The sequence below is a fragment of the Physella acuta genome, unplaced genomic scaffold (assembly GCF_028476545.2).
Source record: "Physella acuta isolate Inbredline_101_S28 unplaced genomic scaffold, ASM2847654v3 ptg001554l, whole genome shotgun sequence".
NCBI classification, from domain to species: domain Eukaryota; kingdom Metazoa; phylum Mollusca; class Gastropoda; family Physidae; genus Physella; species Physella acuta.
The window spans coordinates 205,306-222,787 of NW_026733069.1; the positions used below are offsets into that span (position 1 = coordinate 205,306).

A 17,482-nucleotide genomic window follows, 5' to 3' on the forward strand; every position below is an offset into this window, starting at 1 on the left:
CTGGAAAAAAAGGCAATGGGATGGTCAATTCCCATGTTGTCTTCTTGAAATAGGACTGAGCCAATGGCTAAGTTGCTAGCATCAATGGCAAGTTTAAAGGGCTTGCTAAAATTTGGTGCAGCCATAACAGGAGCATTTGATAAAAATGACTTAATGGTAAAAAAAGCTTCTTGACATTTATTGGACCATTCAAACTCAACACCCTTTTTCAATAATGCAGTAAGAGGTTCAGCAATAGCTGAAAAGTTTTGACAGAACCGCCTATAGTAACCAGCCATCCCAAGGAACTTTTTGATCTCTTTACAATTTTTGGGAGGTGGCAACTTTACAATAGCATCTACTTTAGCTTCAATGGGCCGAACTTGGTTCGTTCCCACTTGATAACCCAAATAGGTAATTGAAGCTTTACAGAAATCACTTTTATGTAAGTTTACAGTAAAATTAACTTAGACAATTTTCTAAAAAGGTCAGTCAATTGAACAATATGTTCTTCAAAAGTATTAGAAAATACAACTATATCATCTATGTAGGCCTCACATTGGTCTATGTCAGCAATGACAGAGTTAATGACCCTCTGGAAAGTTTGACCAGCATTTCGCATACCAAAGGGCATACGTTTGTATCTATAAAAACCATTAGGGGTTACAAAAGCAGATATTTCTTTTGCACGGTCAGATAAGGGGATTTGCCAGTATCCTGAAAGTAAATCAATTTTGGAAATTATCTTAGCCTGACCAACTTTATCAATAACGTCCTCTATCCGAGGTAAAGGATAGGAATTAGCTTTGGTGAGCTCATTTACCTTCCTAAAGTCGGTCACAAACCTGAAAGATCCACCGTCTTTCGGGACTAGGAGACATGGGGAACTCCAGTTGCTGAAACTGGGCTCAATGATATCATTCTTGAGCATATAATCAATTTCATCTTTTATCAAAGCAGCTTTTTCCGGGTTAACTCTATAGGGGTGTTGTTTAATGGGTTTTGCGTCACCAACGTCTACATCATGAGGTGGAACCTTCGCTTCTTTGGGGACATCCCCAAAAATAGAGGGAAATGTCTCAAATACTTGAGACAATCTATGGCTTTCCTCTGTGGACAAATGCATAAGGTGGACATTCAAATTATCTAAAAAGGAAGAATTTACCAATTTTGGGGGTTTCAATTTATCATGTATCACATCATCAGAAACATTTGAACATACAGGTAAAGTAATTTTAGCTGTGGATTGAAAATTGTTACAATTATCATAATACTTTTTCAGTGAGTTGACATGATACACTGTCTGTTTCTTTCTTCTGTCGGGCGTATTGACAACATAGTTCAAATCACTTAATTTTGAATGCACAGTAAAGGGTCCACAATATCTCAAGGATAACGCATTGTTCAGATTAGGCACTAACACAAGAACTTTGTCGCCTGGATTGAATGTTCGTTTACAAGAACTCTTATCATACAGTTCTTTCATTCTCACTTGGGCCTTTCTTAAGTTCTTGTGAGCCATTTCGCACACGGCTTTCAGTCGAACGTGAAAATCGTCGAAGTTTTCCACTGGATGATCACTGGTACCTGTCCAACGTTCGTGTATCAGCTTCAGGGGGCCACGGACAGAATGTCCAAACACAAGTTGAAAAGGCGAGTAGCCTAAAGAGTCCTGGACACAGTCCCTCGCGGCGAAAATAATCCAAGGAACAGACTCATCCCATTGGGTGTTACTGTTAGCGAACGTTCTTAGCATGGTTTTGAGGGTTTGGTGGAACCGCTCAAGTACGCCTTGAGACTGAGGGTGGTAGGCTGAGCTGGTGATGTGGGTAACGCCTAGCTTGGCTAGCGCTTCCTGAAAATGGTGACTGGTGAAGTTGCTGCCTTGATCTGTTTGCACGATTCTAGGTAATCCAAAGGTAGTGAAGAACCGGGTCATGGCTCTGACTACAGTCTTTGCCTTAATGTTCCGTAAGGGAATCGCCTCGGGAAAACGGGTACTTGAACACATAAAGGTAAGTAGGTACTCGTTGCCCGCCTTGGTTTTAGGCAAGGGACCTACACAGTCCATGACGATTTTAGAAAAAGGTTCTTCTAACACAGGAATTGGACTCAAAGGGGCCTTAGGAATTGTCTGGTTTGGCTTTCCGGCCAACTGACAGTTCGTGCAACTTCTGCAGTAACGCGACACATCTTTTCTCATTTTGGGCCAAAAGAACAGTTCTTTGATTTTCGCCGTCGTTTTAGTGACACCTGGGTGCGCTGACATTGGATGGTCATGTGCCAGCTTAAGTATTTCATGCCGATAAGGTGGAGGGACCCACAGCTGGTTTTTACCCAACCATGGTTCGGCTGGTGAGGCAATCACTGGTATAGCGCGACGAAAGAAGAGGCCGTTCTCGGAGAAATATTCTCCATCGTCAGATGATAGAGATTTTTCGACCGTTGCTTTGAGTTCCGCGTCGACTTGTTGAGCTTTAATGATGTCTTCCTGAGATATTCTCAGGGGTAAGCCCAAGCTTGTGTTTTCTGGAAGCATAGACTCCAGTTTGGGAGTCGAATTCCTTGACGATGATGGCGGGTGTGGTTCAGACGTTGTGTCAGCCAATTGTTTGGTCTGGCTTCTTGTCACCGCACATGCAGGATACAGTTCATAATCATTATCTGGAACTGTTGACGAAGGGTCTGAAACCGTACAAGGGTATACTTTGCTTCCCGCAAGGTCATTCCCTAGAAGTAGGTGTACTCCTGGGACAGGAATACTATCTATCACACCTAAAATGACCTCACCTTCGACGAGATGATGTTTCAGGGCAAACTTGTGTAGAGGGACGACAGTAGATTTTGTCCCTACTCCCTGGATAATGGAAATCCTTCCGGTGTTCGTCTCTGGTGAAATGTCCATTGAACTTTTCAAAAGGAGTGATTGTGACGCTCCTGTGTCTCTTAGAACGGTGATATTCTTCTGAGACAACGGATCACCTGGTTTGCTAATGATGGCTTCGGCAATAAAAGATGAAAAGTCAACTTTTCTCGATCCCTCGAGATCGGTAGACTCGGAAGAAACTGGATGGTGGCGAGAACAGTCAAAATGTGACTGCACATAATGTGTGGAGACTTGACTACCTTCTTGCGGACACTTAGGGTTAGAGTCCTTTTGAATTCTAGAGTTCATAGTTGAACTGGCTGCTTGAGGGGATAGAGCATAGTGCGCGGAAGTACGCACCACCTCTCTGTTATATTGACGACGTTTGTAACAGTCCTTGACATGGTGACCAGGCCTTTTGCAGAACTGGCATACTGCTCGACGATTGAGAGTTGATCTTCGTTTCTCTCTGGACTGTGATGCCTTCAAATGTTGGCCAACAGGATGATTGCTGCCAAAAAGGGGAAGCACGGGGTTGAGGCGGTTTCCTGACACTGGTGGTTTCTTATGCACCAACATATATGTGTCAGCCGACTCAGCAGCCTTCTGGATGTCAGTTATCTTGTTATCCAGAATGTGTAGTCGTATCTCTTCAGGCAGGGACGATAGGAATTCTTCCCTTAGGATAAGTGACCTGAGTTTCTCAAACTCAGAAACTTCCTCAGAGTGTAGCCACCTTGAGAATATTTTCTCCTTTTCAAAGAGAAATTCCACATATGATTGTGTGGTTAACTTGCGGAGTGTTCGGAATTTTGTCCGATAGGCCTCGGGCGTCAGTGCGTAGGCCTTCAAAATGGCAGTCTTGACCAAACTATAGTTATTTTGAACGTCGTGAGAGAGTGCCTGGTATGTTTTTGCAGCTTTCCCAGTAAGGACAGAGCTCAATAAAGCAGTAATGGAAGTTTCAGGCCATTCACATGTCTTCGCTAAACTCTCAAACGAGTTAAAGAAAACGACCAAATCTGTTTCATCAAATTTAGGAACTAATTTCCCAAATTTGGCAATCACTTGCCCTACCGACAACTTTTTTGGATCTACCGGAGAAGTGACATCACTAACTTGACCAAACTCTAATTCCAACCTCCTCTTATCTAAAGCAATTTTGGCCTCTAACTCCTGTTTCTCTAGAGCACTTTTAGTTTCAAACTCCTTTTCTTTTAAAGCCTTCTCTAAAGCAACTTTCTCCTTCTCTAAAGCAATTCTAGCTTCTAATTCTACCTTCTCTAGAGTTTTCTCCTCGCGGAGCAACACACCAGCCAACAAACTTTCATCAAATACTCCTTCATTAATGAAATGAACAACAATTTTATCTCTCAACACCTCTGACTTCTGCGTAACAGAATAATCCAATTTCAATTCTTTAACAAGACTAATCAACACTTTTCTACTCAACTTTTCTACACCTTCAAAAGTAGGATTAGCCAAAAAAGACTCCATAACCCTAACTTGAAAATCACAACAAGCCTAGATCCTTTAAATTAACACACCGTGTTGGGCCGTGTACTTGACCTCTAAATGTAGGACGACACGTCTGCTTATTTGACCTAGATAACTCTAGCCTGAGCGCGCGTTGTAAGACCACGGCGCTACACTAGATATAAAAACAACTAGACCCAACTAAACTTAGGGCTTAACTGATATAACCAACAACTGGAACGACAGATTAAATCTCGGCGAGACCCCACTTTGTAACGTTAACCTATCTATCAGCCAAATAGAAGGAGAACGTCCCCGGATTCTTTTTTCGGGGTCATATGCAAATGCCTTACGGCCTAAGTGGATGAACACTTAACACAACGACACACTAGGGCTCGAAATTAATGTCTAGGGAAGCTAGTGATACAATTGTAATTAACACTCATCCAATCTACATACGACCTTTTAATCAGCGAACACAGATGTGGTAGAACACAAAGATGAACTAGATAAAATATTTAATCTATAAAGTATCAAAAACCCAACTTACAAAATGCAGGAAAAAAACACTATCACAGATTTCTACACTGTCTAAAGAACAGCTACAGGCCACACAACACTACTGTAGCTTCAAGACTTACTTAGCGACAAGTAATATTAAACTAGAAGACTAAATCAACTGAAGAAAGCAAGGCACACACAGGTCTTAAGTACTCTCACGTTCAAATGGTCAGGGTCTATAGCCGGACAATATGGACGGCTGCCTGATTAAGGTAAAACAGCCTCGTAGACTGCCAGGTCAAGATAAACTGCCTCGTGTTGCGAGTTTGCAGGGCAATTAAAGACTTCTGTGACAGGGGAGGTTATCCTCAACTCATGTCACCATTGGTTGGGATAATCATCTGATCAGAATCATTCAATCAGATTTTAATGGAAAATTTCTATGTCTCAAACACCTTGATAAGTCAGTGGAAAAACCCCAGGTGTTACACCATCATTCCATATAAGGAATTATACAATGTCAAAATAAAAATGACTCGACCTAAGTAGGTCACAATCCATCCATCCATCCATCCATCCATCCATCCATCCATCCATCCATCCATCCATCCATCCATCCATCCATCCATCCATCCATCCATCCATCCATCCATCCATCCATCCATCCATCCATCCATCCATCCATCCATCCATCCATCCAATCATCCATCCATCCAATCATCCATCCATCCATCCATCCATCCATCCATCCATCCATCCATCCATCCATCCATCCATCCATCCATCCATCCATCCATCCATCCGTCCATCCGTCCATCCGTCCATCCGTCCATCCGTTCATCCGTCCATCCGTCCATCCGTCCATCCGTCCATCCGTCCATCCGTCCATCCGTCCATCCGTCCATCCGTCCATCCGTCCATCCGTCCATCCGTCCATCCGTCCATCCGTCCATCCGTCCATCCGTCCATCCGTCCATCCGTCCGTCCGTCCGTTCGTCCGTCCGTCCGTCCGTCCGTCCGTCCGTCCATCCGTCCGTCCGTCCATCCATCCGTCCACACGTCCATCCATCCATCCATCCATCCGTCCATCCATTCGTCCGTCCATCCGTCCACACGTCCATCCATCCATCCGTCCATCTATCCTTCAGCCATTATTAATATCCGCCCCTCTATCACATCACAGGCGTGATGCTGGATGGATGTATTTTTTCATCAGGGGACACTCAAATATTTTATGACCTACATTAAATTGGTATCAAACATTCCCTTGTCTATTCGACACGGCGTTTGTATTTCTGCTACATTGCCACCGATATAAATATTTATGATCATAAATACAATTTATACATCTTCTACATATTTATGAGATATAAACCATGTTAGCATTCGCTGAGTTATAAATAAAGATACACGCAGGAGCGTACAAGTGTCATGGAGGCTGCCCTGATTAACTTACACGTTCAAATCTAGTGGATTCTGCCTAGCCAAACAGCTATACAGAGTCCGGATTAACTTAAACATTCAAATCCAGTGGATTCTGCCTAGCCAAATAGATAAACAGAGCCCGGATTAACTTACACGTTCAAATCTAGTGGATTCTGCCTAGCCAAACAGCTATACAGAGTCCGGATTAACTTAAACACTCAAATCCAGTGGATTCTGCCTATACAAAATACATAGCCGATGAACACAGGAGTGTATACATGTAGGCTAATCATAGTAATATTTAAAATTAGCCATTTATAATTAATTGCTACTTATTAACTCATGCGGGAAATAAGCAATGTAAGTTATATAGGCCTTCTCTACAGGCAATTAACGACACAATTCTGCGCGATATACGGCAAGTGAAGCAGAGTATACCATTGAATAAGAGCACTTTCGCTGATATACAAATGGAAGTGACTATGTTACAAGACGTCAAATGAAATAAGTTGAGGGACGCCATATTAGCCAGTAGCGTTTATAAAATGTGGTGACGCCCAACAGACCAGGACTGACGAACCCCCCCCCCCCCCTCCGCAACTCATCGTTTATCTGAAGAAAACCACCTCAACTAAATGAACTGCATGACAATAAACCAAACGCCTAAGTTTCGACAACAAATTAATAACTTCTCCGAAAACTTGTCGAACCGCCCAACATCGAAACGAATTGCTCCAAACACAAATTACGAGCTCACCCCAACACCAGCAGTTAATTTCTCGCGCTCTGATATTCGTGGGCCCGCTCCTGGCGGTGCATAAAAGTGTCCACAGTTCGATAACCTATGGAGATTGTCTGGCCGATATTTTCACGTCACTGATCTCCCCGTGTCCACGGGCTCGTTAGACTACACGAGAAACTTTCAGATGGGGCAGGTCAAGCGAACATTTCGCTTCCTTCAGTTGATTGTTGCGCAATATAATATAGTTTTATATATATATATATATAATATATATATATATATATATATATATATATATATATATATATATATATATATATATATATATATATATATATATATATATATATATATATATATATATATATATATATATATATATATATATATATATATATATATATGCCTTATATATAGACGTATATATGTATTTATATATTTATGTATATACTTATGTATATATATATATATATATATATATATATATATATATATATATATATATATATATATATATATATATATATATATATATATATATATGTGTGTGTGTGTGTGTGTGTGTAGGTGTGTGCAAGTATGCATTTGTATGTATACGTCCATCTCTCTCTCTCTCTCTCTCTCTCTCTCTCTCTCTCTATATATATATATATATATATATATATATATATATATATATATATATATATATATATATATATATACATACATATATACACATACCCATTTATGTTTTCGTATTACTCTTTCTATACATCATTATGTAGGCCTACTTGTTTCCATCTGTATATATATGCGTGTATGTGTCTATGCGCTTTTTTGTCTGTGTGTTTTTTCTGTTTTTCTATGTGTCTCTCTGTATGTTATTTATGTCCATGCTATTTCTCTCTGTGTATGTCTATGTGGATGTATCACACTATCACCTACCTGTTGCAGGGCAAATATTTCGTCGTCCAAGATTTTAATGACGTCAATGACGTCCTCCAGACGTACAGGACGTTAAGCGCCCCCAATTTCTACCAAGCCTCGTCCGACCAGCCGGTCTTCGCATCCGGCCAGCCCACAGTGAACGGGCTGAACAAGATACTGAGCCACATTGTGACGGACGGCCATTCAGTAAGTTGTAGGTGTGTGTTCACGGCCAACTTATCACTGTGTAGGCCTGTTTACGTACACATCTTTACGCTTGCCATCGGATTTATGTCTTGTTGTTTTAATTGAAGTGGTAGCGTGGTAGAATATTTCTAGCAGACAATCATAAAACATGTAATAACGAACAAATATGTGTATTTTATAATATATATATATATATATATATATATATATATATATATATATATATATATATATATACTTATCAAGGTTGTTTACAATGTTATAATCATTCTCTTTTTTTTTAAGCAATGAAAAACAAAATTTCTGACCAATCTTGAAATCAAAACTCATTAAGATCATATATTTTGCTAGAGTAATATAATTCATAAAGACATGTAATAAGAATTTGTCCAGGATATTTCCAAATTTTGCTATTCTCTATTGTGCTAATATCTGTCTAAATACAGTACAAAGTTGTCTTATTATGATCAAAACTCAATACAGCAGTACATGACGAACAAGAAGCTTTTATGATTTCAGTCATACAAATATTTTGACACACGACCAAAATAAACTGAAATTAAAATTCTTCTTTCGTCGCCAGTTTAATTTTTCTATAGTACTTCGCTAAACGTCAATCATTTTAAAAGTACAAAACTTTTAGAGACAGTCTTTATAACCTGGACGGTAGTAGTAAATTAATCAATTAAATAATTAAGCAGTTAATTGACTATCAAACGTGTTCTCAATTGATTAAATAATAGTATTTATTGCGATAGAACTTTGTAAATAGGGGACTGTAAAATGGAAATTAAATGACTAGTAACGCCGATCAACGAATGGACCACATAATCTATCGTGGAGGTTGACCACATATCCTATCAAGGAGATGGACCACATATTGTATGTAAATAATGGACTACATATTTTATTAGACCTAATATTATATCGAGATGGACCATACCTGGTATCTAACTGACGGACATCATATTCTATCAAGAAGATGGACCACATATTCTATTAAGACGTTAGACCTCATAGTATATCGAGAAGATGTACCGTATCTGGTATCTGATGAAGCACATCTAGTATGCAGAAGATGGACACAGACTATTAACCACCATCCACTGGTCAACCACACTATGACTCCAGCCACCAGGTCCCCCCCCCCCTCACCAGTGAATGCCACATCCCCGTAGACCACTTCTACGGGTGGTACATAGCCGCAGAGTTGGACCCCATTTAATCATAAAGTCTCCCCAGGGGGCGCTTGGGGTAGTTCTCGCTGTAAGTATCGGTCTACAACTGTCTGTCACATCACAGGGAATCTCACACGAAAGGACTATATGGGGGCCGTGAACAGGGTTTATGTTGCTATGTATTTCATTTTTTATTAGAGGGACTCAAATAGTTATATATATATATATATATATATATATATATGTATATATATATATATATATATATATATATATATATATATATATATATATATATATATATATATAAAAGTAGATATACTTGGGAACAGGGCATTCACCCCCCCCCCGACAATACCCCCTGGAGTAATTACCCCCTGTCCATTACCCCCTGTCCATTACCGCCCCCCCCCCCCCGGACATCGCTTAAGGTACAGCTAGAGGGTTAGGGCTAGGGTTAGGGTTAATATTAGGATTAGGGTTAGTGTTATGGTCCGGGTTAGGGTCAGGGCTTGGATTAGGGTTTGTCCTATGGTCAAGGCTAGGCTTAAACCAATGTCTAGAGTTGACTTTGGTTTTGTGTTAAGTTTTAGGCTGAGGTGAATGCTTAGGTTTTTGTCTTTTTCTTAAAGTTAGGATTAAGATAATATAGAGGTATAGAAATTAAGTTAGAGTTAAGATTCTAACCTGGGGGGGGGGGGGTAATTCCCCCGGGGGGAGTAATTGACAGGGGGTAATTGCTACGGGAGGGGGGTACATACTGGGGGTAATTGACGAGGGAGTAACATCCTGTAGCTATAAACTTAAATACCTAAATGTGTACCTAGTTTTTGGACAGCTTAATGACAACCGCGGCGCTTAAAATACTTTCTTTGCAAACTAAGACAGACATGATAGTAATGTTTTCAGCTAGATTTAATTGACGACAACATATATTTTTACAAAAAAAAAATGTCTATATTCCTATTGTCAGTAAGTAAATTGAAACCTCTCTGAGAATGAATCCCAAAAAAAAAAAAATCTATTCTTGAGACATAAGTACTTTTAGCCGTAGCTATCTCCTTCGTGTGCCTGAGTACCAAAAACTAATAAACCAATGGCTTTTTTTTGTCTGCTGATTACGACATCCATTCAATGTGGGGATAAAACTTACAGCCGAATATTGATTCCAGCATTGAAGAGTACGTGACAACCATTGACCGCCATTTTTTTGTGTGAATGAACAGACGCTACTCGGTTTTTTTTTAACATCGTGAGTTATGGTTCTTTGGTCTTCGATTGGTACAAGGACCACTTGGGTTGTATTGGGAGAACGACAAGGGGAAATCAGTTAATTAAATAAAAACGGAAGCTACTCTCATGTGACGGAAAAATGTTGTTATAATTTTAGGTTAACACATTTTAAGCTTTAACATTATATAGCAAAGTGAAACTATAACAGGACATTGTGACCGACCACTTCATTATCTGGTAACATCAACATCCGGTGTGTGCTGGGGTATTGTGACTGACTACAACTGGTAACATCCGGTGTGTGTTGGGGTATTGTGACTGACCATCACTGGTAACATCAACATCCGGTGTGTTGGGGTATTGTGACTGACTACAACTGGTAACATCAACATCCGGTGTGTGTGTGTGTGTTGGGGTATTGTGACTGACCACCCTAGGTAACATCAACATCCGATGTGTGTTGTGGTATTGTGACTGACCACCCCTGGTAACATCAAGATCCGGTGTGCTGGGGTTATGTGACTGACCACCCTAGGTAACATCAACATCCGGTGTTTGCTAGGGTATTGTGACAGACCACCCCTGGTAACATCAACATCCGGTGTTTGCTGTGGTATTGTGACTGACCATTTCATTACCTGGTAACATCCACATCCGGTGTGTTTGGGTATTGTCACTAACCACCCCTGGTAACATTCGGTGTGCGGGTGTATTGTGATTGACCACCCCTAGTTACATCAACATCCGGTGCGCTGGGGTATTGTGACTGACCACCAGTGGAACATCCGGTGTGTTTGGGTATTGTCACTAACCACCCCTGTAACATCAACATCCGGTGTTCACTAAGTTAAAACCTAAGCCCGTGCTGACCTCACCTAATGAAAAGATCGATGGTGCCAGCCAAGAATGAAGTTAAACATCAATCTGGAATTTAAATAAAACGCAGCCTCATTCCATCTAAGTGGTTCTGTGATGGAAGGCCGATTTGTTTGTGGGAGAAAACGGTCGCGATAGGTTTCAGTTGTTGAGGCACGGGGAGTTTGTTTTGTTAAAACTATGCCACAGGACATAGAGACTAAGTTTTGTTAGGACTATGTCACAGGACATAGAGACTAAGTTTTGTTAGGACTATGCCCAAGTCACAGGACATAGAGATTAAGTTACAAGAACACTCATGGTAAACTCCCTATGTTCACGGATCCACGAAGACGATATAATAGTTAGGCCCATACCTAACTCACACGGCATGCAGTCTAAGAATTCGTTTGGACAATATCTTAGTCACAAGAACATGCGAGATACAATCACATGGGTTAATTTATCTACCTAACTTAACCTCTCTTTTAGCTTTTTTAAGGGGGGGGGGGGGAAAGTGTGTGTGGGTGTGTGTGGGGGGGGGGGGGGGGGGGGGGTGAGAAGAACGATTAAACCCCTTGGTTAGGAGTCACGTGAAATGTTTCTTAATTTCATGGATTTTTTTTAACACAAGGAAAAAAAAAAGAAAACCTCTGTAACAGCGGGTGATTATTTTCAGAAGATGAATTCGTCTCGAGAATTGGGCATCGCTAAATAATTGAGTGAGTAGAGAAAGTTAAGCCCAGTTTATCTTCTAGCTCACTCACGGAGAATTTTTTTTTCACTTTAAAGATCAGCTAAAAAAAAATGTTAAATGCCGGAAAAACTTGCTCGAACGTTATTTCTAATAGAAGACAGCGGTACCCGAGACAAGGGGTATCTGTTTCTCCACGGCCATAAACACCAAACAGAGTAGGCACTAGTGGTGTCATTACACCATTCGAAAAATGTTCGTTTAACTACGGTCACGATGCTAGCTTTAAAGCCCGCACCTATAGATAGTTTTGTAGCGTCAGTCTACAGTGCCACCTTAACCTACAAAATATATGTAGATGAACAAAAGTCCCGCATAGTTCCACCTGTCAGTAACTCTCAATTTTTCAATTCCATATATATATATATATATATATATATATATATATATATATATATATATATATATATATATATATATATATATATATATATATATATATATATATTGCAACAATTTTCTAATATTCCATTTTCGGACAGTGTTAGTAAGAATTTTAAAGACCGGTGAGTGTTGTATAAAAAACAAATTTTAAATATGACTACCCCCCACCCCTTCAACCCCCCCCCCCACTATTACCCCCCACCACCTCCACAGGATGTCCTGCTGTTGAACCTGCGCAGTGAGCCCGTCCTGTTCCAGCGTGTGGACGACGACTACGTGCCCTACTCGGTCCGGCACCAGGGGCTGCTGCACAACATGGTGATGATGGGAGACACCAAGGACAACTGTGACCACATCGAGTCTTGCATTCGTAAAGAGGTCGGTCAAGGATGGTGTGGTGGGGTCGTTTAGTCGGTCAATGATGGTGTGGTGGGGTCGTTAAGTCGGTCAATGATGGTGTGGTGGGGTCGTTTAGTCGGTCAGTGATGGTGTGGTGGGGTCCTTTAATCGGTCAAGGATGGTGTGGTGGGGTCGTTAAGTCGGTCAAGGATGGTGTGGTGGGGTCGTTTAGTCGGTCAAGAATGGTGTGGTGTGATCCTTTAGTCGGTCAGTGATGGTGTGGTGGAGTCGTTTAGTCGGTCAAGGATGGTGTGGTGGGGTCATTTAGTCGGTCAAGGATGGTGTGGTGGGGTCATTTAGTCGGTCAGTGATGGTGTGGTGGGGTCATTTAGTCGGTCAAGGATGGTGTGTTGGGGTCCTTTAATAGGTCAAGGATGTTGTGGTGGGGTCATTTAATTGTAAAGAGGTCGGTCAAAGATAATGTGGACAAAACTGTATTAATACTTTTAAGAAGTTGTGAGGGTTAATTTAATTGAAACTTTAAATTATGATGGGTTCTTTCATTAAAACTTTAAAAAACGGTGGGGGTCCTTGAGTTAACAATTAAAGAAATGGTTGGTCTTGTATTTAAACCTTTTTAAAAATTGTGGGATCCTTTAATGAAAGCTTTTAGAAATATTTAGATCTTTCATTTGAAACATATTTTGTAAATTGGCGGGATTCTCGGTCAAACTAGTTTAAATAATTTGACAATGAAACCGCAAGAAATTTAAGAATAAGATGATTCAATTAAAAAAAAACTTTTAAGGGTACATTTTAGCTTACAAATGTACTGTACTAACAAAATGAAGCTTTATAAAACAGTATAATTGAATTACTCTAAAGAATTTTCAGTCACAAGGTTTTGACCCAATTTTCGTATGTCGGATCTTTTCATTTCACTTACGTGTGGAGAAGCTCGCATTTTATCCATGTGTTTAGCTGGTTTCACTGGCTGGTATGGAGGACAAGTTCGCATTTTACCAGTGTTTTTCAGTTATACTATGGAGTACGAGTTTGCATTTTACCTATGTTTTTAGCTGTTTTCACTGACTAGCATGAAGCAAGAATTCGCATTTTACCGATTTTTTTCAGTTAAAGTATGGAGGACGAGTTCGCATTTCACCTCTGTTTTTCAGCTGTACTATGTAGAACGAGTTCGCATTTTACCTCTGTTTTTCAGCTGGTTTCCCTGGCTGGCATGGAGGATGAGTTCACCTTTTACTTCTACGACAACCTGGACAAGCTGCAGCAGGAGCCCCACATGAGGAAGGTGGAGTTCGAGGAGGATATCCTGCTGTCTGCGGAGGTTTACGCCAGGGAATCTTTCTCCAACCAGTCTCTAAAGTCAGTTGCCTCTCAGTTTATTTTTTTAATCCTTCTCCAATCAGTCTCTCAAGTCAGTTGCCTCTCAGTTTATTTTTTTAATACTTCTCCAACCAGTCTCTCAAGTCAGTTGCCTCTCAGTTTATTTTTTAATCCTTCTTCAACCAGTCTCTTCAACAAGTCAGTTGTCTCTCAGTTTATTTTTAGAGTTCTTATCAAACCTTGCCCGTGCACAGAGGCGTAGCGATGGGGGGCGGGAGGTGCGGACCGCACCGGGTGACACCATTTAGGGGGGTGACACCAAGGCAAAAAATAGCAAAATATATAGAGAAATATTTGAGGTCGGGGTCGTAAATCGAAAGTTTGAGGGGGGGGGGGGGGGTGCAAATCGAAAGTTTGACGGGGGGTGCAAATCGAAAGTTTGACTGGGGTGAGGGGGTGCCTCTGGGGGGGGGGTGACACCATTAAGTGCCGCACCGGGTGACACCCGACCTCGCTACGCCACTGCCCGTGCATTTATGGTAAATATTTACTAGAAACAACCTTTTGTTTAATTTATTTTAAGAAAAGTTATGTAATAAAAAAAAATTTACTAGCAGCTACTAATTGTTTAAACAATTAAAAAATGTCTAAAGATTTTTTCCCCCTGCATCAAAGGTAAAAATGTAATTTCAGCAACCTATTGTTTTATTTATTTTCAGAAACGTTCTTTAATAAATGTTCCCTGTACATTATCGGAAAAATTTACTAGTAACAAACATGTTTAATTACAATTTCTTTAAAAATTGAAAAAGAACCAACTTAACCATAACCTACTCCACATCAAAAGTTGGATGGTATAAAGTTACCGAGACTGCGGAATCCTATATTTAGCCTACCGCTTAATTAGTTTTTTTCTCTCTTTGAACCCTAAAATATGAATAGCATGTGATATTCCTAACAGATATGACAGGCTGTGTTTGCCAGAGATGGGAATTCCAACGGAAGAACTTGTGGATCAATTTCTCTCCCATTTTCGGGTAATGACTGGTTTTTGTTGAGTACATGATTTACTGCCGACCACACGCCACCTCTTGTCGGGAGCCCAGTTGTCGAAGGTCTGCGTGGAGCATGAACTGCATAGAGCGCTGACGTCAGGGAGGTGTGGCGTGACGGATGCCGCAGACCTCATTAAACGGAAATAGAATGGATCCGATGGGCGGGATCTAGAATTAAAATCACAAACTACACCATCAATTCTGTATAATGGCACAACCAATATGGAATAGATTGAATCACGTGTTTTAGTTCCAGGGTCACCATTTTATTTGTAACCGGTTTCGATTTCATTTTTTTGTTTTGTTTTTTTAGACTAGTTCAGATGGAGTAGACTTCATATGTTTGTGTTTCCCTTTATACAAGTGAATTGTATAGCAGACATGGAGCATGTCTCATCTTTTACACAACACAATTTTACTTAGAAAATAATCAAAAGGGCTAATTAAAATTCTGTCGAAATCCTTGCATGACTAGTATTCGAACCCAGAACTCTAATGCTAGAGGTTTTTGCTGGAATTGTTTGTGTGCGTGTGAATTTTTTATGGTCAATTAAACGAGCTGTTTTTTATGCTGACATTTTGTTATTGCCAGGAATGTCCCTTTGTTTAGATCTTCTGTTTTTGTCATTGCCAGGAATGTCTTTTATTTTGAACTTCTGTTCTTATCATTGCCAGGAATGTCCCTAAAATTTAGACCTTCTGTTTTTGTCATTGCCAGGAATGTCCCTAGTATTTAGACCTTCTATTTTTTATCATTGCCAGGAATGTCCCTCCTATCTCGATAGCAACCGTCCAGACTTCCCTGCCATCCATTTGATCTCTCACTCGGGAGGTCGAAGGTCAGCGGTGATGATGGTGATGTGCTGCCTGCTTTATGCCCACAAGAAGGGCACACTGTTGACCGAATGGTACATGTCAACTTTATACTGACCTATGATTTACCATCCATCCATTGTATTTCCTCTCTACTAATCTATCATATTTTTATAAATACATCCAAATCCAACTAATCCATCCAAGTCCCATTAATCCATCACATTCCCATTAATGTACTACATTCAAACTAATCCTCCATTTTCACACTAATCCCGCTAATCCATTCCAAACCCGCTAATCCCTTATAGTCCGACTCATCCATCCCAAACCTACTAATGAAAACAATGCCTCATGTCCTATAGTAACTACAGCATTAACGAGAAGAACCCCAACTATAAGGAGGGGGAGTACAAGGCGGTGGAGCGGCTGGTGGCTCACCTGAAGGATGGGAACCTCATCAAACAACAGGTGGGTAGGTTTATCGAACAGGTGGGTAGGTTTATCGAACAGGTGGGTAGGTTTATCGAACAGGTGGGTAGGTTTATCGAACACGTGGATAGGTTTATCGAACAGGTGAGTAGGTTTATCGAACAGGTGGGTAGGTTTATCGAACAGGTGGGTAGGTTTTTTTAAACAGGTGGGTAGGTTTATCGAAAAGGTGAGTAGGTTTATTGAACAGTTCGGTAGGTTTATCGAATAGGTTGGTAGGTTTATCAAACATCAGGTGGGTAGGTTTATTGAACAGTTCGGTAGGTTTATCGAACAGGTTGGTAGGTTTATCAAACATCAGGTGGGTAGGTTTATCAAACAGGTGGGTAGGTTTATCGAACCGGTGGGTAGGTTTATCGAACAGGTGGGTAGGTTTAGCAAACAGGTGGGTAGGTATATCATCAGGTGGGTAGGTTTATCAAACAGGTGGGTAGATTTATCAAACAGGTGGGTAGGTTTAGCAAACAGGTGGGTAGGTATATCATCAGGTGGGTAGGTTTATCAAACAGGTGGGTAGATTTATCAAACAGGTGGGTAGGTTTATAAAACGGGTGGGTAGGTTTATCAAATAGATGGGTAGTTTTATTAAACAGGTGGATGAACATTATTAAACAACTTGTAATAAAAAATAACATAGCTCACTAACAGAAACAATCATTATATTTACAAGAACAATCATTAAATTCCCTGACACAATCATTACAATAAGCAGCTAGATAAGCCAAGGAAATCTCAAATGATTTTTTTAAATTTAATTAATTTAAATTGACCTTTTAAAAAAATAGATACATCTTTCCTTTTAACTGACAAATACCAATGTCGATTATCGACAGCTTCGTCCTGTAGTAAAATTTGGCAACAAATTTGGCTTTTCAAAATGGAAATAAAAATTGGAAAAAAAAAAACGGTTGTTGGAATCTTGCCCAC

General features: G+C 40.3%; 1 protein-coding gene across 5 annotated transcripts in view; it reads left to right on the top strand.

Moving 5' to 3' along the window:
* Positions 1-17,482, top strand: part of LOC131928839 (paladin) — a 107,157-nt gene that overhangs the window by 75,806 nt on the left and 13,869 nt on the right. For all 5 annotated transcript variants that reach the window (XM_059284984.1, XM_059284980.1, XM_059284983.1 and 2 more), the window contains 6 exons: positions 7,926-8,105; positions 12,723-12,887; positions 14,071-14,234; positions 15,157-15,232; positions 16,013-16,158; positions 16,429-16,534. In XM_059284984.1, the coding sequence (XP_059140967.1) occupies positions 7,926-8,105; positions 12,723-12,887; positions 14,071-14,234; positions 15,157-15,232; positions 16,013-16,158; positions 16,429-16,534 (837 nt within the window). The remainder of the gene's footprint in view (positions 1-7,925; positions 8,106-12,722; positions 12,888-14,070; positions 14,235-15,156; positions 15,233-16,012; positions 16,159-16,428; positions 16,535-17,482) is intronic.